Source organism: Geotrypetes seraphini, chromosome 3 (genome assembly GCF_902459505.1).
Source record: "Geotrypetes seraphini chromosome 3, aGeoSer1.1, whole genome shotgun sequence".
NCBI lineage: Eukaryota > Metazoa > Chordata > Amphibia > Gymnophiona > Dermophiidae > Geotrypetes > Geotrypetes seraphini.
This window is the reverse complement of record NC_047086.1, coordinates 400,399,101-400,419,298: the sequence shown is the minus strand read 5'-3', so window position 1 is coordinate 400,419,298 and position 20,198 is coordinate 400,399,101. Positions and strand designations below refer to the sequence as shown.

The following is a 20,198-nucleotide window of genomic DNA, read 5'->3' as shown; positions in this document are numbered from 1 at the left end:
CTCAGTTACAAGAATTAATTTACTACAGTGCTCCTCAACCCTCTCAGGGAGGCACACTGCGCCAGTTAGGTTTTCAGGATGCCACAACCAATATGCATGAGGTAGATTTGCACATCACAAGTCTACAGTATGGGTCAGATTCAATAAATGGCACCCAAAATCAAGCGCTGAAAAGATCTGCGCTAAGCTAGTATAGTAGCTTTGCGTGGATCTCGCAATTCACGCTGGGTGCTGGATCTGTGCCTGCTGAAATGCCAGGACCCAACTTAGGCACAGAAATGACATTGTTCTATGCTCCTGCCATAGCTCTGCCTCTTTTGAGTTACACACTACGACATTTAGGCGCGGATGGTATCGGATAGCGATTAGGGCATCCTATTTAGAATCCGTGGGTATATGTAAATTTTATCTTATGTACATTCATTGTGGTAGCCCTAAAAACCTGTATTCCACAACCAAAAAGGAAAAAAACAACCCCACGTGTAGTAATGTGAACCAAAATAGAAGTGGGGAAGGGACACGACCAACCAACTGTGAGGACAACCAATTTTTTGTATATGTTATATATGTTGTATTTTCAATAAATTGGTTGTCCTCACAGTTGGTTGGTCGTGTCCCTTCCCCACTTCTATTTTTGTTCACAGCCTCAAAAACCTGACATGCTACGTGTGCATCCTCGAGAGGGTCAAGAAGCACAGTCGCTGGATACTTGTCAATGCGCTCTCAGAAGACAGAACTGCACAGAAATGATGACCATGGCATTATTGCGTTAAGGAGCTTTTTGGATATGAAGGAAATGGAGGTTCCGGTTGCAATTAGTACTTCTATTTGCTGCTTTTGAACTAGTCGATCATAAGATCTTACGAGGTAAACTGAGGCTGCCATAACGGGATCAGTTCTGAACAGGTTCTCTGAATTCCTTTCTAAATGGTCCTCTGCTGATAAAAGGATGCTTCTGGGCAGTTAAATTGGAGGGTGTCACAGGGTTCACCATTGTCCCCCATTTGTCCATCAGGATGGGTCCTTAAGAAGTTAAATTTTAGAGCTTTTATGTTGAAAAGCTGGATGAAGGAGATTAAGTTAAAGATCATTCGGAAGAAAACATCTTTACTATGGGTGTAGGCCAGGGTGTTGGCAATTAAGAGCTGGGGTGAATATCAACTTGATGCTTATGATGGAAAAGCAAGTATCTTGAAGGTCTTCATTTGGTGCATCACGTTCATCCCTTCTTACTGAGAGGCATCTAGCAGTCTGTGTCTATCTCGGTTATTGTAATACAGTGTTCCCCCGTGAATTTGCGGTTCGCAAATTGCGGACTCAATCATTCGCGGTATTTTCTGACTGCCTCTTCTGGTCAGAAAATACAGGGAATGAGTCCGCGAATCAGCCTTCTGCACAGCCAATTCCTCCTCCTCTCCCACTCCCCCGGTCAGCCAATCAGCCTTCTGCACAGCCGATTCCTCCTCCTCTCCCACTTCCCCGGTCAGCCAATCACCCTTCTGCACAGCCGATTCCTCCTCTTTTCCCACTCCCCCAGTCAGCTAATCAGCCTTCTGCACAGCCGATTCCTCCTCCTCTCCCACTCCCCCAGTCAGCCAATCAGCCTTCTGCACGGCCGATTCCTTCTCCTCTCCCACTCCCCCGGTCAGCCAATCAGCCTTCTGCACAGCCGATTCCTCCTCCTCTCCCACTTCTCCGGTCAGCCAATCACCCTTCTGCACAGCCGATTCCTCCTATTTTCCCACTCCCCCGGTCAGCCAATCAGCCTTCTGCACAGCCGATTCCTCCTCCTCTCCCACTCCCCCGGTCAGCCAATCAGCCTTCTGCACGGCCGATTCCTTCTCCTCTCCCACTCCCCCGGTCAGCCAATCAGCCTTCTGCACAGCCGATTCCTCCTCCTCTCCCACTTCTCCGGTCAGCCAATCACCCTTCTGCACAGCCGATTCCTCCTCTTTTCCCACTCCCCCAGTCAGCCAATCAGCCTTCTGCACGGCCGATTCCTCCTCCTCTCCCACTCCCCCAGTCAGCCAATCAGCCTTCTGCACGGCCGATTCCTTCTCCTCTCCCACTCCCCCGGTCAGCCAATCAGCCTTCTGCACAGCCGATTCCTCCTCCTCTCCCACTCCCCCAGTCAGCCAATCAGCCTTCTGCACGGCCGATTCCTTCTCCTCTCCCACTCCCCCGGTCAGCCAATCAGCCTTCTGCACAGCCGATTCCTCCTCCTCTCCCACTTCTCCGGTCAGCCAATCAGCCTTCTGCACAGCCGATTCCTCCTCCTCTCCCACTCCCCCGGTCAGCCAATCAGCCTTCTGCACGGCCGATTCCTCCTCCTCTCCCACTCCCCCGGTCAGCCAATCAGCCTTCTGCACAGCCGATTCCTCCTCCTCTCCCACTTCTCCGGTCAGCCAATCACCCTTCTGCACAGCCGATTCCTCCTCTTTTCCCACTCCCCCGGTCAGCCAATCAGCCTTCTGCACAGCCGATTCCTCCTCCTCTCCCACTTCCCCGGTCAGCCAACCAGCCTTCTGCACAGCTGATTCCTTCTCCTCTCCCACTCCCCCGGTCAGCCAATCAGCCTTCTGCACAGCCGATTCCTCCTCCTCTCCCACTTCCCCGGTCAGCCAATCAGCCTTCTGCACAGCCGATTCCTCCTCCTCTCCCACTTCCCCGGTCAGCCAATCAGCCTTCTGCACAGCCGATTCCTCCGCCTCTCCCCCTCGGAGCATACTGGGTATGATTTACTGCACCCACTGGCGCTCCAGTTGCCCTCTTCTGCCTTTTTACAGACTCAAAACCGCATTCACGGTTTTTCAAAATTCATGGATTTTCCTGGAACAGAACCCCCATGAATTTCAGGGGAGTACTGTATTCTTTAGGCCTTCCTAGGAGAGTACAAGTAAACTCACAGCTGAGGCAAAGGTTAGGGTGGAGGCTTAATGGTGGGAAAGGAAGGCCTTTCTTTTGATTGAATTACATCAGCTACCTGTATTTCAACTCTTTCAAACAAATCAGAGGAATGGTCCCTTAGTACTTCAGTACAGCTGCAGAGACACGTGTCTTAGGCCATTCTCCACATTCGTCACAAGATTGTAATTTAAATATTTCCTAACTGTATTTTCAAGGACCTTTTACGAGTTTGCTTCCACTGTTTTAAATCAGATACTGCTAGAATGAAGGCTTGAAAGAAATTACGTGCTGTACTCCTCGGGGAAAAAAAAAATGAAAGCATGGCCGTTTTGTAAAATGGAATTTTAGCAACATTTGTTGGTTTTTATTGTTTATGATTTTCAAATGTATATCTATTATCATTTAATGGTATTGTATAATCTGTGTGTCAGAATATTGTAAAGTATTTTATTTTAATGTGTTATGCTGTGATAATTGAATCAAGGTTTTGTCATCCACCTTGAATTTGCTGGGTTAAGCAGATTATAAACTCCAAGTTAAATTAAATTATAATTAGTTGATTATTCATAGGTTGCAGTCCTTCCAATAAGCTCTAAGCAGACTGAGTTCATTGGGGCGATAAGCATGCTGCATCGATTTCTGCATACACTAAATGCTAAACGAAGCAGAAACACATCCTTTTCTCGTACTTGTCCCTTCCTCTTCCCTCTTTCTCTCTCCAAGGTGCCCCCGCCCCCCATCTGAACGAAAGGAGTCCTAAATCAATCAGATTAAGACATTTCATTTCCATTCCAAATCAAACTGATCCCGCATCTCTGGAAGCAAGACAAGCTTACTAGATAACAAACACAAGAGAGGCAAAAAGAATCAGGAAGGAGAGAACCACTGACCCTACTGAGCCTGGAGATATCACTGTTTTGCAAGGCGCTGCTAATCTTAACACCTTGGAACCACAGGGCTTTCCTGGCTCTTCTTGGAACGATTTTTAAGCTATTTGGTTTCGTTATCAAGATGCTCATCTTTTCCAAGCGATCCTGTGGAGTATTTTAGTAGTTCTCAACGGCTGCTTTTCAATTCATTGTCAATAATAATGATAAACTTTTACTGTTCTTATAATGGCTCAGATTCTTTCCTAGTTTTAAATGGTCTTTTACCAACAGTAGAAAAATAAATAAATTCTAGCCCAAGGCTTAATGCTCCATAAATAATGTTACATTATGTTGCCTCACTAGCACCCGCATCTGATTTACTGTTTGTGGCGATTGCCTTATGGGCTTTTGCCTGCCACTGAGGAAATGGTAAGGCTAGAGTTACTAATGTGTGCTAACAAGTGTTATTTAAACACAGGCTCCATTTTCTGCAGTCATACCTAATTATCAACACTACAGGTTAATGTGGTAGAGTATATTAGAACTCCTGGCCCAGGCAACATATAACCCAAGTAAAAAAAAAACCGGAGCCAAAGTCACACGTGTGCGGTACTGCACCGAGCCCTCCCCAGCAGAGATAGCTGGGCTTGAACTTTGTTCTTTGACTCCAAAGCAGGCAATAAACAAGTAGGCTGAGATTTCCTCCTGCTGCACAATGCCCTTCCAATATTATTTCCTGCTGTCATATTGCAGGACACCACTTGGCAGAAAAATCTGACTTAAAAAATAAATGCCATTAGCTGCTCATTTTTCATGCAACCCGTCATATGACCTGAAAGCTCCTCCAGTATCCGTGACCCTGTGCTTTAAGAGCTGCTGTGGTTTCACAAGATCCAGGAAGTGTTGCCTTTTCAAATTAATCTTTTAGAAACCATTCTCCCCACCAGAAACTGCTTTGACTACACAGTAGTGACACAGACAGATAGCAGACCATTCCAACCACGCAAACTTTAGGCTGATCATACTGAAATGATTTCTGATGTGACCTGCAAATAAATATCACAAGGGAGTGCGGGGAAGGAAGAGTGTCCCAAAGGGCTAGAATGACATGCAAAAATGACTATCCACATGACCTTCATACAAAGATATGTTAACAATAAGGATTCACCAAGGTGGGAAGCTTTAAAGTGACTAACTCTTCTCCTTCTATTTTGCTATTCTCGGATATTAATTCCACCATCTGAAACCCTGGTGGTGAGGCAGGGAAGTTAAATGATGACATGTCACTTATAGAAAGCACCTTTTCCCCCAGGATTAGTCCGATCCGAAGAAACGGAGGACAGTAGAGAAGCCCCTTTGCAATAGTCTAGCAACAACTTCTCTCCTTGTTAAATACCGAGTGTGTGGTATTCAGGGGCTCTCTCCGGCTCCTCCATGTCCGTTCGTTTACTGCTGATGACCTGGTAACCGAGAGTTGGAACCTGGGTGAGAAGGAAGAGAGCGAAGCGGCCGTGAAGTGCTTTGCTGTGCGCCTGTGCTTGGATCCAGTGTGGCAGCCTCGTCACTTAGCTCCTCCTTATGGACTGCAGTTTGAGCTGGGCATTCAAAATGAACACAGTGAAAGACCTGAGTTGAAAACAAAAAGAGAGGATGACAAAACGCCATTCAAATGGTTTATCAGAATGATATGATACAGGGTCGGACACGCCTGAATGGATAGTGGGATAAGATACACAGTAACTTGCTAATTGCTCTCAGGATCATCACAGCTAATGCAATATGAAGCTTCTCGCACAGGGATCTTCATTTCCAGATTGCATCTGCTTTGATTTTTATAGCATTTTATCCGTATTACAACAAGACAATTAATGGGAAAAAGTACACACTTTCTGGATAAATATCAGAATGTATTTTAATGAGTAGAAACCAAAACAATTAAAACAAGTATGAAGCTGATTAAGATCCTCAAGAAGACGTTCCCAAAATCTTTATAATAAAGTGCTGCATTATCTTATAAACTCAGAGCCAGAATTTTTTAAAAAAAAATGTCAATTGCCTCTCTTCTCTCAAGCATCTTCATTCTTCCTTCTCTTTCCCCCTCTTATTCCACTCTTCCAACATTATCACTCCATTCCCATTCCTTGTTCTCCTCTCTCCACTTACAGTGTTTCCCTCTTCCCAGCAGGTGTCTTCTCCCCTAGCATGTCCACCAGTATCTCCTTCCCCTGGGCCTCCCTCTAGAGCAGCTTCAGCAGGGACAGTGAGAGTAGCCGAGGCCTCCCTCCTCCAGCGCTACTCCCTTTATCCTCTTGCAGTATGGGCTGGTGGTCATGGCTGCAGCATTCCTATGCAGGCCGTTCCTTTTACTCTTTGCTGCAAATATGGTCCAGGTCCAGTTCCTATACATGCTCTACTCAGTGCTCTGGAAGAGCTGCAGCTGATAATGAAGGACCTTATTTACATATGAAGCCATCACCTACTATAAATTGGATGGTTTTTCCATGTCGTGCTGAATATTGCTATGTTTCAATTCAAACCTCTGGAAGGTAATTGGCTATAGGAAGATTTAAAACAGCCCTGAAGACATTCGTGTTTAAAGATGCCTTTGACTGAAAACTTCCCCAATTCTTGATCATAGGTACCCCACTTTCCTTCTGCTCTTTGCATGGCGCTTTGGGATGATACCCTCCCAGTGTTGGCCTGTAGAGATTAGCCCCCTGAGGCTGTGGGTTCAAACTCACTCTGCTCCTTGTGATCATAGGCAAGTCACCTAATCCCCCCAGGTACATTAGATAGATTATGAGCCCTCCGGGACAGACAGGGAAAAATGCATGTAAACCATTCTGAGCTTCCCTGGGACAACAGTACAGAAAACTGAATCAATCAATCAAAAGAATGACTTGGTATCATTATTTAAAGAATGCGTTTATTCATGTAATTATTCTACTAATATCCTGAAACAACTGTAATGTGTTAGTAAATCACTTTTTACATTTATTTATTTTTATCTTAAGGTGGCCAAACAGGTTGAAAAGGCAATGGCAAAAGTTAGAAAGATGCTACGGTGCATAGGGAGAGTATGTCCAGTAGGAAAAAGGAGGTATTGATGCTCTTGTATCTTCGTCATAAGGCGTATGGGGACAGACTTAAAGATCTTAATATATATACACTAGTCTTTAAGCCCGTTATATTAATGGGTGCTAGAATAGATGTGGCCGCTTTCTGTCTATGTCTTTCTTTTTTTCTCTTTCCTCGGTTGTCCATCACCACCTCTTCCTTGCTCCCTCTGTCCAGCAGTAGGTCTCCCTTCCTTTTACCTCCCCGTGTCCAGCAGCTCCCCCTGTCCAGCAGTAGTCCTTCTACCTTCCTGTTACCTCCCCTCCTGTCCATCACCACCTCTTCCTTGCTCCCTCTGTCCAGCAGTAGGTCTCCCTTCCTTTTATCTCCCTGTGTCCAGCAGCTCCCATTCCCTGCTCCCCCTGTCCAGCAGTAGGTCTTCTCCCTTCCTGTTACCTCTCCCCCTGTCCATCACCACCTCTTCCTTGCTCCCCCTGTCCAGCAGTAGGTCTCCCTTCCTGTTACCTCCCTGACTCCCCTCAGAGTTCCTTCTGCTGCCACCAGTGCCGCCGCTGCTGCTCCTCTTCCTCTACCACCCGTCGCCTCACGGCAATTCCCCGGTCCCACTCCCCTCAGAGTTCCTGTCGCCAGTGCCGCTGCTTCTCCTCCGCTGCCACCTGTCGTCCCATGCCGCCTCTGTCGCTGCCGCCCCTCTGTGCTCCGGAGGCCCCAGGCATTTCCCCCCACAGACCTATGGATCACGGAACACGCAGGTAGGAGTGCGCATACGCGCTTAGGGTATTATTATCAGTGATTAGAGGAAAGGCGGGAGAGGGGAGATACGATAAAGACGTTTAAATACCTACGTGACATAAATATGTATGAGACAAGTCTCTTTTAACTAGAAAGGAAACTCTAGAGCAAGAGGACATAAAATGAGGCTATTTATATATTTATTTATTTTGATTTCTCTCCTGTCCTCCTGGAAGCTCAGAACAGGTTACAAAAAAGACATTCACAGTAAATTAAGAACATGACTGGTCTTAAAACATGGAGTACATAGGAGGAATGAAATAAAGAGGAGTCTGTCTGCTGGTGTCCATTTAACTGAAGAGGAGGGTCTTTACTGCTCTTTGGAACGTCATCAGTGAGTTCTGTGATCTTATCTGTTCAGGCAGCTGGTCCCAAAGCTAAGGGATAAAGAGGCCATTTCCTTCTGGAGACATCTTCCCTGGGGGATGCACAATCATCTCTCTGCTGTGGAGCAGAGGTGGCGGTTGGGGGTGTACTGGTTAAGAGGTGATAGGCTCAGGAGTAATCTAAGGAAATAGTCACCTGGTAGAGGTGGTAAAAACAAAGACTGTCTCTCGAGTTCAAGAAAGTGTGGGACAGGCACATGGGATCTCTTCGGGAGTGGCTGCTGTGGATGGGCAGACTGGATGGGCCACTTAACCTTCATCTGCCCTCATGTTTCTATTTGTTTAGTTTTTGGGGATTTATTAATCACCTTTATGAAGAGATTTATTCAAGGTGGTATAAAGTGGCTACAGTTTAACGTAACAATTGCAATTCTACAACAATAGTACAATGATCAAATATAAGCATAATCAATGAGGTAAACTTGGAATGGGAAGTTGAAAGCCAGAAATAGGACTGACATGAAACAATATCACATTTAACAGCACTGCAGAATAACTATGCAACAGAAATGCATATGATAAATGCCAGTACAATAGACAACATGGAAGAACATTTCTACAAGACAGATACGATTCGATGTCAGCATGTTACCGACGAAACACCACAGGAAAACATTCAAATAACATAGACATGAAGCTAATGAAACATCTTAATATGTACTACCCATCTTGTCTCCGTCTAGGTATTTCAACGGCAAAGATCAACAGCTTAGTGGAACGTGATGAACTTTACTTTGTAGGAAAAAATTGGGGGGTGTTGAATTTTTGATTGGGTAAAAGATATTGAACCCCTGCTCCTGAGGAAGCTCTATGTGAAATGGGGAACCTCCGTTGAGTGGCAACGTTCAATACAGCTTGTTTGATGCTGAATACCAGCCCAAAGTGGAAAATTTGTTTATTTAAAAGTATTCATTGTTCGACACTTATTCAGTATAAGGAAACATAATTGAACTTTTAAAGTACAGTCAAACCAAAGGGAGTTTTTTCTGATGGTGGCAGCAGGGCAAGAAGGTTCTAAAGCCCTTGAGCATCTGAAGTCTTTTTCTCCCTTGGTTTATAGTTCTACAGAGAGCCAACTTTCTTGTGGTGACAGGAGGTTGGTGTAGACATTTAACTTTGGGTGTTTATTTTTGAATTTCATGACCAACAGCCAAATCTAGAACCCAAACTTGAGATGGCTTACCATTTAGGAACTGGAAGCAACTGTTTCTGAAGACTATATGATTTAAACGGTTTGCCATCCATTTCACCAACCGTGTGGCCAGCTCATATGGAACCAATGCAGGCTATGTTTGTTATAAGAAATGGACAGAAATAGGTCCTTTTGAGATTGACTTCTTTATGCTTCGAAGGGACCCTAGTAATCTCCAGAATTTGCCTCTTAAAAGAATAAAGATTTCATATACTGTTTGTTTTTGAAACAGCTTTTATTGTTGGCAAACCAAGATGGCACTTGCTTGTGTTTTCAGACGCCTTGTGTGTTTTTCTTCCGGGAGATGTATAAATTCAGAGCATTATTGATCATCATATCTGCACAATCCCTCATCATCGTCTCCTCCAGCACTCATTATGCTGCTACGCTGCCATTCCATGTGAAGGATTTTCTCCTCCAAGCTCTCGCCTAGTATTGAGAATACTACAGATCTCTCCAAAACACAACATGCAGACAGTTACCTTTCCTCGCCATCTATAATTCTCAGGCAAAGGGAACAGACAGAGAGCTCTTAAATCATCGCACTGTTCATTTTTCACATTTGTTTGCTTTTATGGGCTGCTCTTATGTTTGTGCTGAACCTGCCGCATCGGTATCACAAGGGATTTATGTGGCAGATTTCCACACAGTTCTAGTGTTCGCTTTCGGTAAATCAATCCAGTCAGGTAAAACTCTCACTGCCTTTGATTTTTATCTTGGTCTGGCTGTCAGAAGCACGTCCACTCTTAATTTAGGGTTTCCCAGCTCTGGTCTTAGGGGAGTCCCATGCAGCTTTGTTTTCCGGATAACTTATTTATATGTAAATGATATCTGAACACAAACAAGTCTCTGTTGGAATCAAAATAGAGATCACGAACAGCCTTGTCTGGAGTACAACTTTTCATCTGGTCCTGAGATATTTCGTTTGTTTAGGCCCCTATTAGGAGACAGAAACCCTCAACGATGATGATCCAGTGAACAGTTTGGATTCAGTTGATTGCTATGGACCGCATACTACAATTCTGATTTCACTTCTCTAAGGGTCTGTTTTACAAAGGCCTGTGGCAACAGCCCCGAAGCCCTTTAAATCTCTATGGACTTCAGGGCCGCTACCACGCTGAGCTGCTAGCGTGGCTTTATAAAACAGGCCCTAAGTTCTGACTAACATGCATAAGTTTCAAGGTTTTTTTGTGTTGTTTTTTTTATATCCTGCAAATCAAATCATATCTAAGTGGCTTATAATACAAATTAATATATAAAACAAAGAAAAAGAAATCTAATAAAAACATCACATAAAACCAAAGGTGAAGAACTGTCATTTGTGATAGAAAAGAAGAAGGGAGGCGGGTGACACACGTAGAATGGTCAGTGGTGAGTACGAAAGGCAAGTTCTGATCTTGACTGGGGACAGGAGGAATGAGGCAGCCTCCGTGCCCATCTCATTCGTCCTAGTTGGCAGCTAAAGAGATTGCCAGCTTATTAGACCATTTTGTTGGCATGAAAGAAAAGGTCTCACAATTTGTTTCCTATTGTATATTCCTTGGATGGTATTTAAAATGGATCTCGGTCAAAGACTTGGGGAATGGAGAACTGATGTCGGGGAGATTTTTGGAATTTATATTTGTGGAGAAATTGTAACTGGCAGACTGGATGGGCCTGTTTCGTTACGTTATCTGCATTCTTTCCCTGGCATCTCTGCCATTTCACTATGATGTCTAGATCATCCCCTGAATGTGTGACTTCGTTAAGTAGCAGCAGAATGCCTGTTGCATCCCGCAGAACTGATAGAAGTCTAGTCACTTTGTTAATGTAGAGCAAGAGGGATCCCGTCCTTTCAATGGCAGATACACAGAAGAAAATATTTCATCTTATTAAGAATAATGGTCATGTATCTCTCCTTTTCTTAGTTTTTCCTTACACATCCAGGGTGGGGTGGTGGGGGGGATAAAATATATTTTGAGGATTAAAATTACTTATTTATAATTATGTAATCACATAATATAATAATAATAATAACAACAGTTTATATACCGCAATACCGTTAAGTTCTATGCGGTTTACAATAGATTAAGCGAGGTACAAATTGATTGAATTTAAGAGGGGGGAAGAGGAGAGTCTTACTGAATTAATATGTGGGAGGAGGGTGGGAGAAAATGATTGTTTTATATATTACTTGTGTAATTAATAGTGCGTTTTATGTAGTATTTATGTTCAATTAATTGTATTGCACTGTCAAAGTTTGAAAATCAATAAAGTTTATGAATATACATGTCCAGGATGGGTGGGGGGATACTTTGATCTATTTATGGTTGAGGGTAATTGTTGGGTGTATAACGGGGGGAGGGGGTTGATATATATAAATGACATGTAATATAATTTAATAGAATATTAAGTGCTGTTAAAGTGTAAAATGTTTTTATTAATTATGTTGCACTTATTGTTAGTTTTAAACTGAATAAAGAACTTAAAAAAAAAAAAAAAAAGAATATTTCCTAGCATTGTAGAGTCTATGACTGGGCCCCCACATAAAAGTACAGAACACTAGCACACCTGTAAGTGTACCTTCACCAGTGGCAATGCCAGCTTAAACCCTAATCGGTAACAGGGTCTAAACTGTGGGCATTGTGCCTCCTGCAACATGGAGTGACACGGGTTTATCATCAGTCGTCGTATGATGGGACTGCAACACTCTCAAAAGGGTTAACCTTTTTCACAATTTATACCTGTTTAATTTGTAGTTCTTAAAAATCGAACAGGGCGTTATAAGCTTATCAAAATGAGTTTGCTTTTTTCTAAAAGAAGCAGTGACAAACTGTGCGTATTTAATCTAACACTGAATGAAAAATCTTAAGATGGAAGATGTGATTATGATGGAGATTTCTAACAATTTGTAAACCCTAAAATAGTGTTCGTATCCAGAAAAACACAGAGAAAGGATTCAAATTCCTCGCATTAAGGTCTGATGGGAACACTACTCTAATGGCCTTCATTTGCAGCTCAAAGGTAAAGATAAAATAACCAGTGAAAGTGACACACTTTCATCCCTTTCACCTAAGAGCCATCAGAGTAGCACAGTATATTTTCAGGGATTGGCATCCAACCCAAGCATACAAAGAACCAGCCTATGGGTGGGAAGCAGTTACAACTCTAATTACCGAACTAGGGCCTGGTTTGGGAGCCATTTCCTTTTGCCAGGCCATGCTAATTGTGCTAGGTAGCCCGGTAAAAGAGCAAAGGAACTGTGCATGGCCCCTGCTAAGAAGATCAGAAGAGCAAAGTGATAGCTACTGCCCCCCCACCCCTCCTGTCCTAACTGCTCCTGTGACTAGCTGCTGCTCTCCCCTGCCTGTTCATCTGATCGGGGCTCAAAAGCTATACTAAGCAGGGCTGCCAACTCTGCTTCAGCCATTTCTTTAAAGCTACTGTTATGCATGCGTTGTGTGGCTTTGTGTCCCGCACCTAAATTAGGAGCAGAACATACACTCATACACACATATGCAACAGCTACCAGCAGCTTAAGACCTGCTGTAAAAAAAAAAAATCCCCCGAAAGAGGTGGGCATCCCCTTTTGAGCATCATTTTGAGTTCCTGGTTGTTGGAGAGCTTCTGTGCCAATAAGGCTGCTTTAATGAGTCTTACCAGCATGGAAAGCTTTTCAACATCGGGGCCTAAGTCATTCTGCTCATTATTTGTGTCATCCATTAGGTAACCACTTATTTTCTTGGGGCTAGTAGGCAAGTGCAATGATGCAGGACTTACAGCCCCTTTTCCAGGGAGCTTCCAGGCTTGGCCATAAGAAGCTCAGAAGCCAGATCTTCTCCTTCAAAGGTTGGTCTCTTACCTCATTGGCTGTGTTGTGAGTCCCAACTATTCTGATGAATGAAGCAGGTTGTCTGTCAAAAGATATCATCTGCCAGGACCTAAAGAACAAACACAGCAGACCATCTGGGTTATCAAAGCATGCAGAAATAACAGTTGTTAAGAAGAACAATTGTCCTGTGGCTCAGATAGACAGCACTACCACTCTTTCCTGGTCTTTCTGGCTAAGAGACCACAGCTTTCTTAACTGAAGAGCAGGCAGACGTTAACATCAAATCCTGGTCTTTTAATACCACATCCTTTATATCTGTAATGTCGGGGCTGTGCTATACTAGTGAGCAATATCAGAACCAGTAACCTCCAACCCTGCATCTAATATTAGGATGTACAGTAAAACCTTGGTTTGCGAACAGAATACGTTCCAGAAGCATGCTTGTAATCTAAAGCGCTTGTATATCAACGCAAATTTCCCTATAGGAAATAATGGAAACTCAGGCGATTCGTTCCACAACCAAAAATTTTAATACAAAATACTATACGTACTTGTATTGCAAGACCTCATTCATTTAGAACAGTCACTACACTCCCGCAGCGTCAGAGAGAGAAGAACCACCGGCTCAGTTGTGATGATGTGACACATGTATACTGTATGTACTCGTATTGCAAGACCTCGCTCGTTTAGAACAGTCACTACACTCTCGCAGTGTCAGAGAGAGAACCGTCAGCTCAGTTGTGATGATGTGACGCATGTATACCGTATGTACTCGTATTGCAATACTTTGCTTGTATATCAAGTGAAAATTTAATCAAATATTTTGCTTGTTTTGCAAAACACTTGCATACCAAGTTACTTGCAGTCCAAGGTTTTACTATATATCATAACAGCTGAGCAGGGCAGCGTATGGCTGACACTCGTATCCTGCATTTGCAGTTCTTAAAGCAGACAGTGCGTTTCAACTCCTCTTGTACTGGGGTAAAATCAAATGACAATGTAATGGTCAAAACTGAAATGGAGTCCTTATCATCCTGCAAATGCCGAGCAGTTAAGCTCCTTGAATGCATTATGGACATCATTAAAGTGGAATAAATCCTCTCCATATTCCATTCGAATGGCTAAAACCATCTAGCTCATTTCCTCTGTCTTAATTTGCCAAGCCAACAATTTACATGTTTTCTCTTCAAACTGACATAGCCACAGGCTTTCAGAAAATGTCTATTAGCCTGTCACCTAACTAATTCAGGATATTGTACTGTTTCCTGGATTCAGTCCCTCTAACCCTGATGGCTTTTCACAAAGTCCTAGTTTATAATCTGTCTTAATTAAGTTATTCTGATCCATAAACTGCAAGATATATTTGATCTATCTCTTAATGATTCTTCCACAAAATCCCATAGAGGTTTTGTCACTCAATGCATTAGAATCTTCTCTAGATCACCAGTGCCTCAATCAGACCCTTCAAGATACCTTTCAAATATCTTTCTCTCCTTTCCATCTCCTGTAACTGTGAATAATCACTGCATCAAATATCCACTGGACGGTGTTCCCACTAATCCGATGTGATTGAAGAAGCTTAAGATGTGTATTTATAATTTGTAGATATTTAAGAGAAAATCCCAAAAGATAATTGATGAAAAAAAACATTTAAATACCATTACTGTGATTAGACCAATAACGATTTTGACATATGGGAGCTCAGTTTGGACCAAGTTAGTTCTCTGAGGGTAGCCACTGAGGTCTACTATTAATTATATATACTGTATGTACTCGTATTGCAAGACTTTGCTTGTATATCAGGACATCCTGCGTGCTTGTACGTGGTGAGCGTGTTGTCGGGGCAGCAGCTGACTTAGGAGAGGAGAGGTGAGGTCGTGCGCGTGCTCGCACAGGATGGCGGCCAGCTTGGATCGGAAGCCAGGAGGCACTGACGGACGGCAGCCGCACAGGGACCCCGAGGGAAGGAAGCCATCACTTTGAAAGCGCTGCAGCACCCGCAGGCAGGTATTCACCCCTGGGCCACCATTGCTGAGTGCTCGTTTATTGGGGCAGTGCTCGGTTTGCGAGACAAAAGTTTGCTGAGTGTTTTGCTCGTCTTGCAAAACACTCGCAAACCGGGTTACTCGCAAACCGAGGTTCCACTGTAAATATAACTGAGAGAAGTCCTATTTGTTTTTGTATAATTGAAATTTGCTTTGGATCCTCATTCTAAAAATCTTTTTTTGTGAAGAGTTCCTATGGAAAGTTTTTAACATTAATGAAAATAAATAAGCATGTTTATGTGAAAAGCTAGATAAATAAGACAAGGTTGGGTCCAACATTATTCCTTCTCTCTCCCTCCCGTCCATCTCTGGGTCCAGCATTGCTCCTTCTCTTTCTCCCTCCCCTCCAATATCGTCATTGACTTTCCCAGAGCTTCACAGATTTCAACAGCAGTCACAACAGACTGCGTCCTTCTGGCTTTAAGCTAAATCATCAGATTTTAGTATATAAGGATTATTAATTTATCTATCACGAATAAGTCTTCAATTCAATTTAATTCTAAACTGTGGCAAGTTCACTAAAGCAAAATGTTCTAGAAAAATATTTTCACAAACCACTCACCCTTCTTATTCTCTGGTGAGACCTCATTTAGAATATTGTGTGCAATTCTGGAGGCCGCACCTTCAAAATGATATACAAAGGTTGAAGTCGGTCCAGAGGAAGGCTACTAAAATGGTGCGTAGTCTTCGTCAGTTAGCTCTTTTGTAATCCGCCTTGAACTGCAAGGTATAGGTGGAACAGAAGTCCCTAATGTAATGTAATGCAACTTATGGATCTCAATTTGTATACTTTGGAGGAAAGGCAGGAGAGGAGAGAGATGATAGAGATGTTTAAATACCTATGTGGTGTAAGTGTGCATGAGTCGAGAGTCTCTTTCATTTGAAAGGAAACTCTGCAGTGAGAGGGTATAGGATGAAGTTATGAGGTGTTAGGCTCCGGAGTAATCTGAGAAAATGCTTTTTTACGGAAAGGGTGGTAGATGTGTGGAACAGTCTCCCGGAAGAGTTGGTGGAAACAGAGACTGTGTCTGATTTCAAGAAGGCCTGGGATAGGCACGTGGGATCTCTTAAGAGAGAGGAAGAGATAATGGTTACTGCGGATGGGCAGACTGGATGGGCCATTTGGCCTTTATCTGCCGTCATGTTTCTATTCAAGGAATCAGCATTTTTCAGAATCTACACAAACCCGTTTTTCTTTTACCAAAAAAGCAACCAGAATTTCATTCAACTCTTTTAGCTAAAATTCCTTTTTGAACCTACTACTTGAGTCATTAGCCAATCAAATAGCTTTTCGCTGTCTCCAGGTCTCTAGATAATTATCATGCACTTCTCTCAATGTAGATGCTTGGTACAAACTTTCAACCAGCCAGAACGTTCACAGATTTTAAACAATCACTCCCTAGTCTCACTTGCACACCTCCTCCAAACCTCTTTTCTTTAATTTGTACACTGTACAAGCTCACCCTGAATTAAGAGTTCTTTCCACTCTAGAGACATACAGTATACCACGGTCTCTATCCTCAAAGTAACTGCATCACAGCGAGTCTGCCTACAATCTCGCTAACAGCAGCAAGAGTGCTATGGCACGGATGAGAATAACCACTACAGAGGGGCAAAGCACACCAAGCACAGTAGAGCAAAAAAAGCCTCAACGAACAGGGACTTGGCTTTTTGACCCAACACAAGCCGTGTTTCAGTGTACAATGCCTACATCAGGAGTCTACAAAAAATATATATCACTTGTACATGATTTAATAAAATACAAGGATACCAATAGAAATCAATATAAATAAATAAAACATATGATACTTAGGGAAGGAATGAACTGTAATATAACCAAAAATTCATAAAATCATGACATTAATGCCCCAGGTACACTAGATAAGAGTTTGAGCCCACTGGGACAGACAGGAAAATATGATAAAGTACCTGTAAAAATGTAAAACCACTTAGGATATAAATAAAATCAATCAATCATTATCATCTGTAAATAGTGTGAATGCAGCACCAAGTATTTCACATTCACACTATATACAGATGATAATGATTGATTGATTTTACTTATATTCTACTTTGGCTTTGGCCAATCAGGGACTTCCTTCGGCTCAACCTGAAGGAAAGTCCCTGATTGGCTCAGGCACCTCAGGCCCCTCCCAAGGGAGGAGCCCGAGATGCCTGAGCCAATCAGAGCCTTAGGCTCCTCCCTGTGCATCACATGATGCATCGGGATGGGGCCTAAGGACAGCATTACAGCACAGGAGAAACTGAGCACCCCTCCTGCTCCCAACTTTTTGAGGTATGTGGAGGGGGTCGGGGAGTGGGGGTCTGGGGTCAGTGGCAGGAGGAAGTCGGCATCCCTCCTGCTGTTTTGTTGGGGGGGGGGGTTGTCGGGAAGCTGGGCCGATGGCAGGAGGGAGTGGACTTTTTTTTTTCTTTCTGGTTTTTTATTGGCCAGATTTTTTTTTTTTAAATTGACACTGATATTTTGCTTGTATTACACTGATATTTTGCATGTATTACACTAAAATATCAGTGCCATTAAAAAAAAAAGAAAAAAACAGGCAGACCTATCAGTAACACAGTTGCCAACAGGTCTGCAGCAGTTGGATTTTACAATAGTAAAATCTGATGCATAATAGCCAAACAATTGTTAGTGAATCAATCGCTTGGCTATTTTGCATGGGATTTTGCTCAATTACATGGGAAGATCGGATCGAAGATTGATAGTATAGCAGTATAGTGAATCAGGTCAGAGAACGATTGCAAAACCAGTAAAACTGGTCGGCACAGGATCGGAAGGTTTAGTGAATCTAGCCCTTAAAGTCACAGTTTGAAGCAATATGTAAGAACTGAATGTTGTTTGAGGAAGGTGTAAAAGCCAGTTGAAGGGCTTAGATCAAACTTCTGATTACAAAGCAAAGCAAGCAAATTAAACTTGTCATGTTTACATTAAAGCCCTGTGGAATTGAGAAACCGCCCAAAGCACAGATTCAAACAAAGCCTACCGTGCACAATGGTGGGGGTTTACATAACTAAAGCCAAGAGAGTAATTAAGACACAAAGTGATCAAAATTAAACTGAATAAGTAATCCTTTAAGATAAATAGAATTCACCTGGAACGCAGAAAATGCCCTGTATTACTTCAGCAGGCAAGTGAAAGTAAAAAGATGGGTATGCGTTCTAGTGGTTATTTAAATCTAACTAAATGAATATGCATGAAAGATTTTTTTTTGTTGCAGAAAATACTAAAATATAGATCAAGAAATGTATGTCATTATGCTTAAAAACCAATCAAGTGAATATGAACCATGGATTACAATAAAAAATGTGGTGACTTAAAGCATCAAAGCAATGTGTAGAATAGGATAATCAATTATTACAATGTTTGAGGCATAGAGTTTCCAATAACAATTACAGAGAATTATGTGTAGATTGAAGTTTTAACAGTGAAAATACAATGACATATAGTATAAAATATGATAAATGATATAATTGAATAAATAAGCAATTAACATATAATATGTAACATAATAAATGAAATCATTTAATATACATAAAATGTAATAATATTAATAAAGATCAAATTGTTGTTGACAAAATAAATAAAAAAATTAATAAAACATACAACCATAATAAAAACCCAGAAAGAACCAATTCATTATTAATTCCTAAAAACAACCATAATATCCATTTTAAAAATACATAATACATAAAAGCATCAAATGATGAATAAATAATTGAAACATATAAAACATGATATTATTAAGTATAAAAGGGTGACAGGCAAATATAAATTGTGCAGCCCTAATAAAAACACCGAAAGATCTAATTCATTATTCATTCCTAAATGTGAAACAGTATCCATTTCAAAAATACACCGTAGTTCTATCTGCAATAATGTGGAATCTATGTTTCCTCCTCTCCAAAGCGGCTTGACTACTTTCTAAACAAAAAAAAACTTAAATTAGAGAATGTGTGTGAATGATCCAAACAATGTTGGACCATTGGTGCAGTGATATTACCTCATCTGATACTGAAACATAGAAACATGATGGCAGATAAAGGCCAAATGGCCCATCTAGTCTTCCTATCAGTAGTAACCATTATCTCTTTCTCTCTCTGAGAGATCCCATGTGCCTATCCCAGGCCCTTTTGAATTCAGTCACAGTCTCTGTCTCCACCATCTCTACCAGGAGACTGTTCCACGCATCTCCCACCCTTTCTGTAAAAACGTATTTCCTTAGATTACTCCTGAGCCTATCACCTCTTAACTTCATCCTATGCCCTCTCATTGCAGAGCTTCCTTTCAAATGAAAGAGACTCTCGACTCATGCACATTTATGCCACGTCCCAATGGTGGCTTTTCATGTGTACTGCCTTTCTAATAGCTAGGGAGTATTGCAAAATACAGGTAATGACTTGTGAATCTTGTGAACGATTGCTAGGAATAAATAACAAATCCCTGTTGGTGTTTTTAGCTCTGCGGTATGCTTTCTTGATCACTTTCTTGACCTCTATACTTCAACTGCTAAAATAGAAGGCAACTTTGTTTTTTAAAATCCTTTGATATCTAAGAAACTGAGATATTGGTAGACTCTGTTTAAGAGTTAAAGGGTGGTTGCTTGAAAACTCCAAAAAGGTATTCCTATCCGTCGGCTTGAGAAAGATGTTGGTATCAAAATGTCCTCCTTTCTTGTTTATCAAGATGTCCAAAAACGATATACACTCTGGATGAATGGGAATCTAAAATTGAATGCTGGTGTGTCTTGCATTTAACCATTCATGAAAATCTTTAAGTGTTTCATATTGGACCAGTCCAAGCCATAAAGATGTCATCCATTAATCTCAACCAGAGGCTGATATACTGAGAAAAAGGATTTTGCTTAATCCAAACATCCTCAAACTTTTACATAAATAAACTAGCTATTGAGGGGGCCATAGTGGATTCCATAGCAATGCCTGAAACCTGTTGAAAAAACTTATTTCCAAAACAGCCATTGCCAACGCCAAAAGTTTTATTTAAAAAATCAGTAGGAATGTCTCATTTCCATTGTTGTATTCAGAAATTCACTGATGACAATAAAGACTGTATATCTAGGGACTTCACATCAAATGTGA

General features: G+C 42.0%; 1 protein-coding gene across 4 annotated transcripts in view; it reads right to left on the bottom strand.

The window, feature by feature from the left end:
• BTBD9 (BTB domain containing 9) overlaps window positions 1-20,198 on the bottom strand; it is a 493,330-nt gene that overhangs the window by 10,035 nt on the left and 463,097 nt on the right. For 3 of the 4 annotated variants that reach the window (XM_033936335.1, XM_033936334.1, XM_033936337.1), the window contains exon 10: window positions 13,066-13,144. In XM_033936335.1, the coding sequence (XP_033792226.1) occupies window positions 13,066-13,144 (79 nt within the window). Of the gene's footprint in view, window positions 1-3,370; window positions 5,403-13,065; window positions 13,145-20,198 lie in introns of those variants that run through there. The other variant, XM_033936336.1, reaches the window with a different exon arrangement.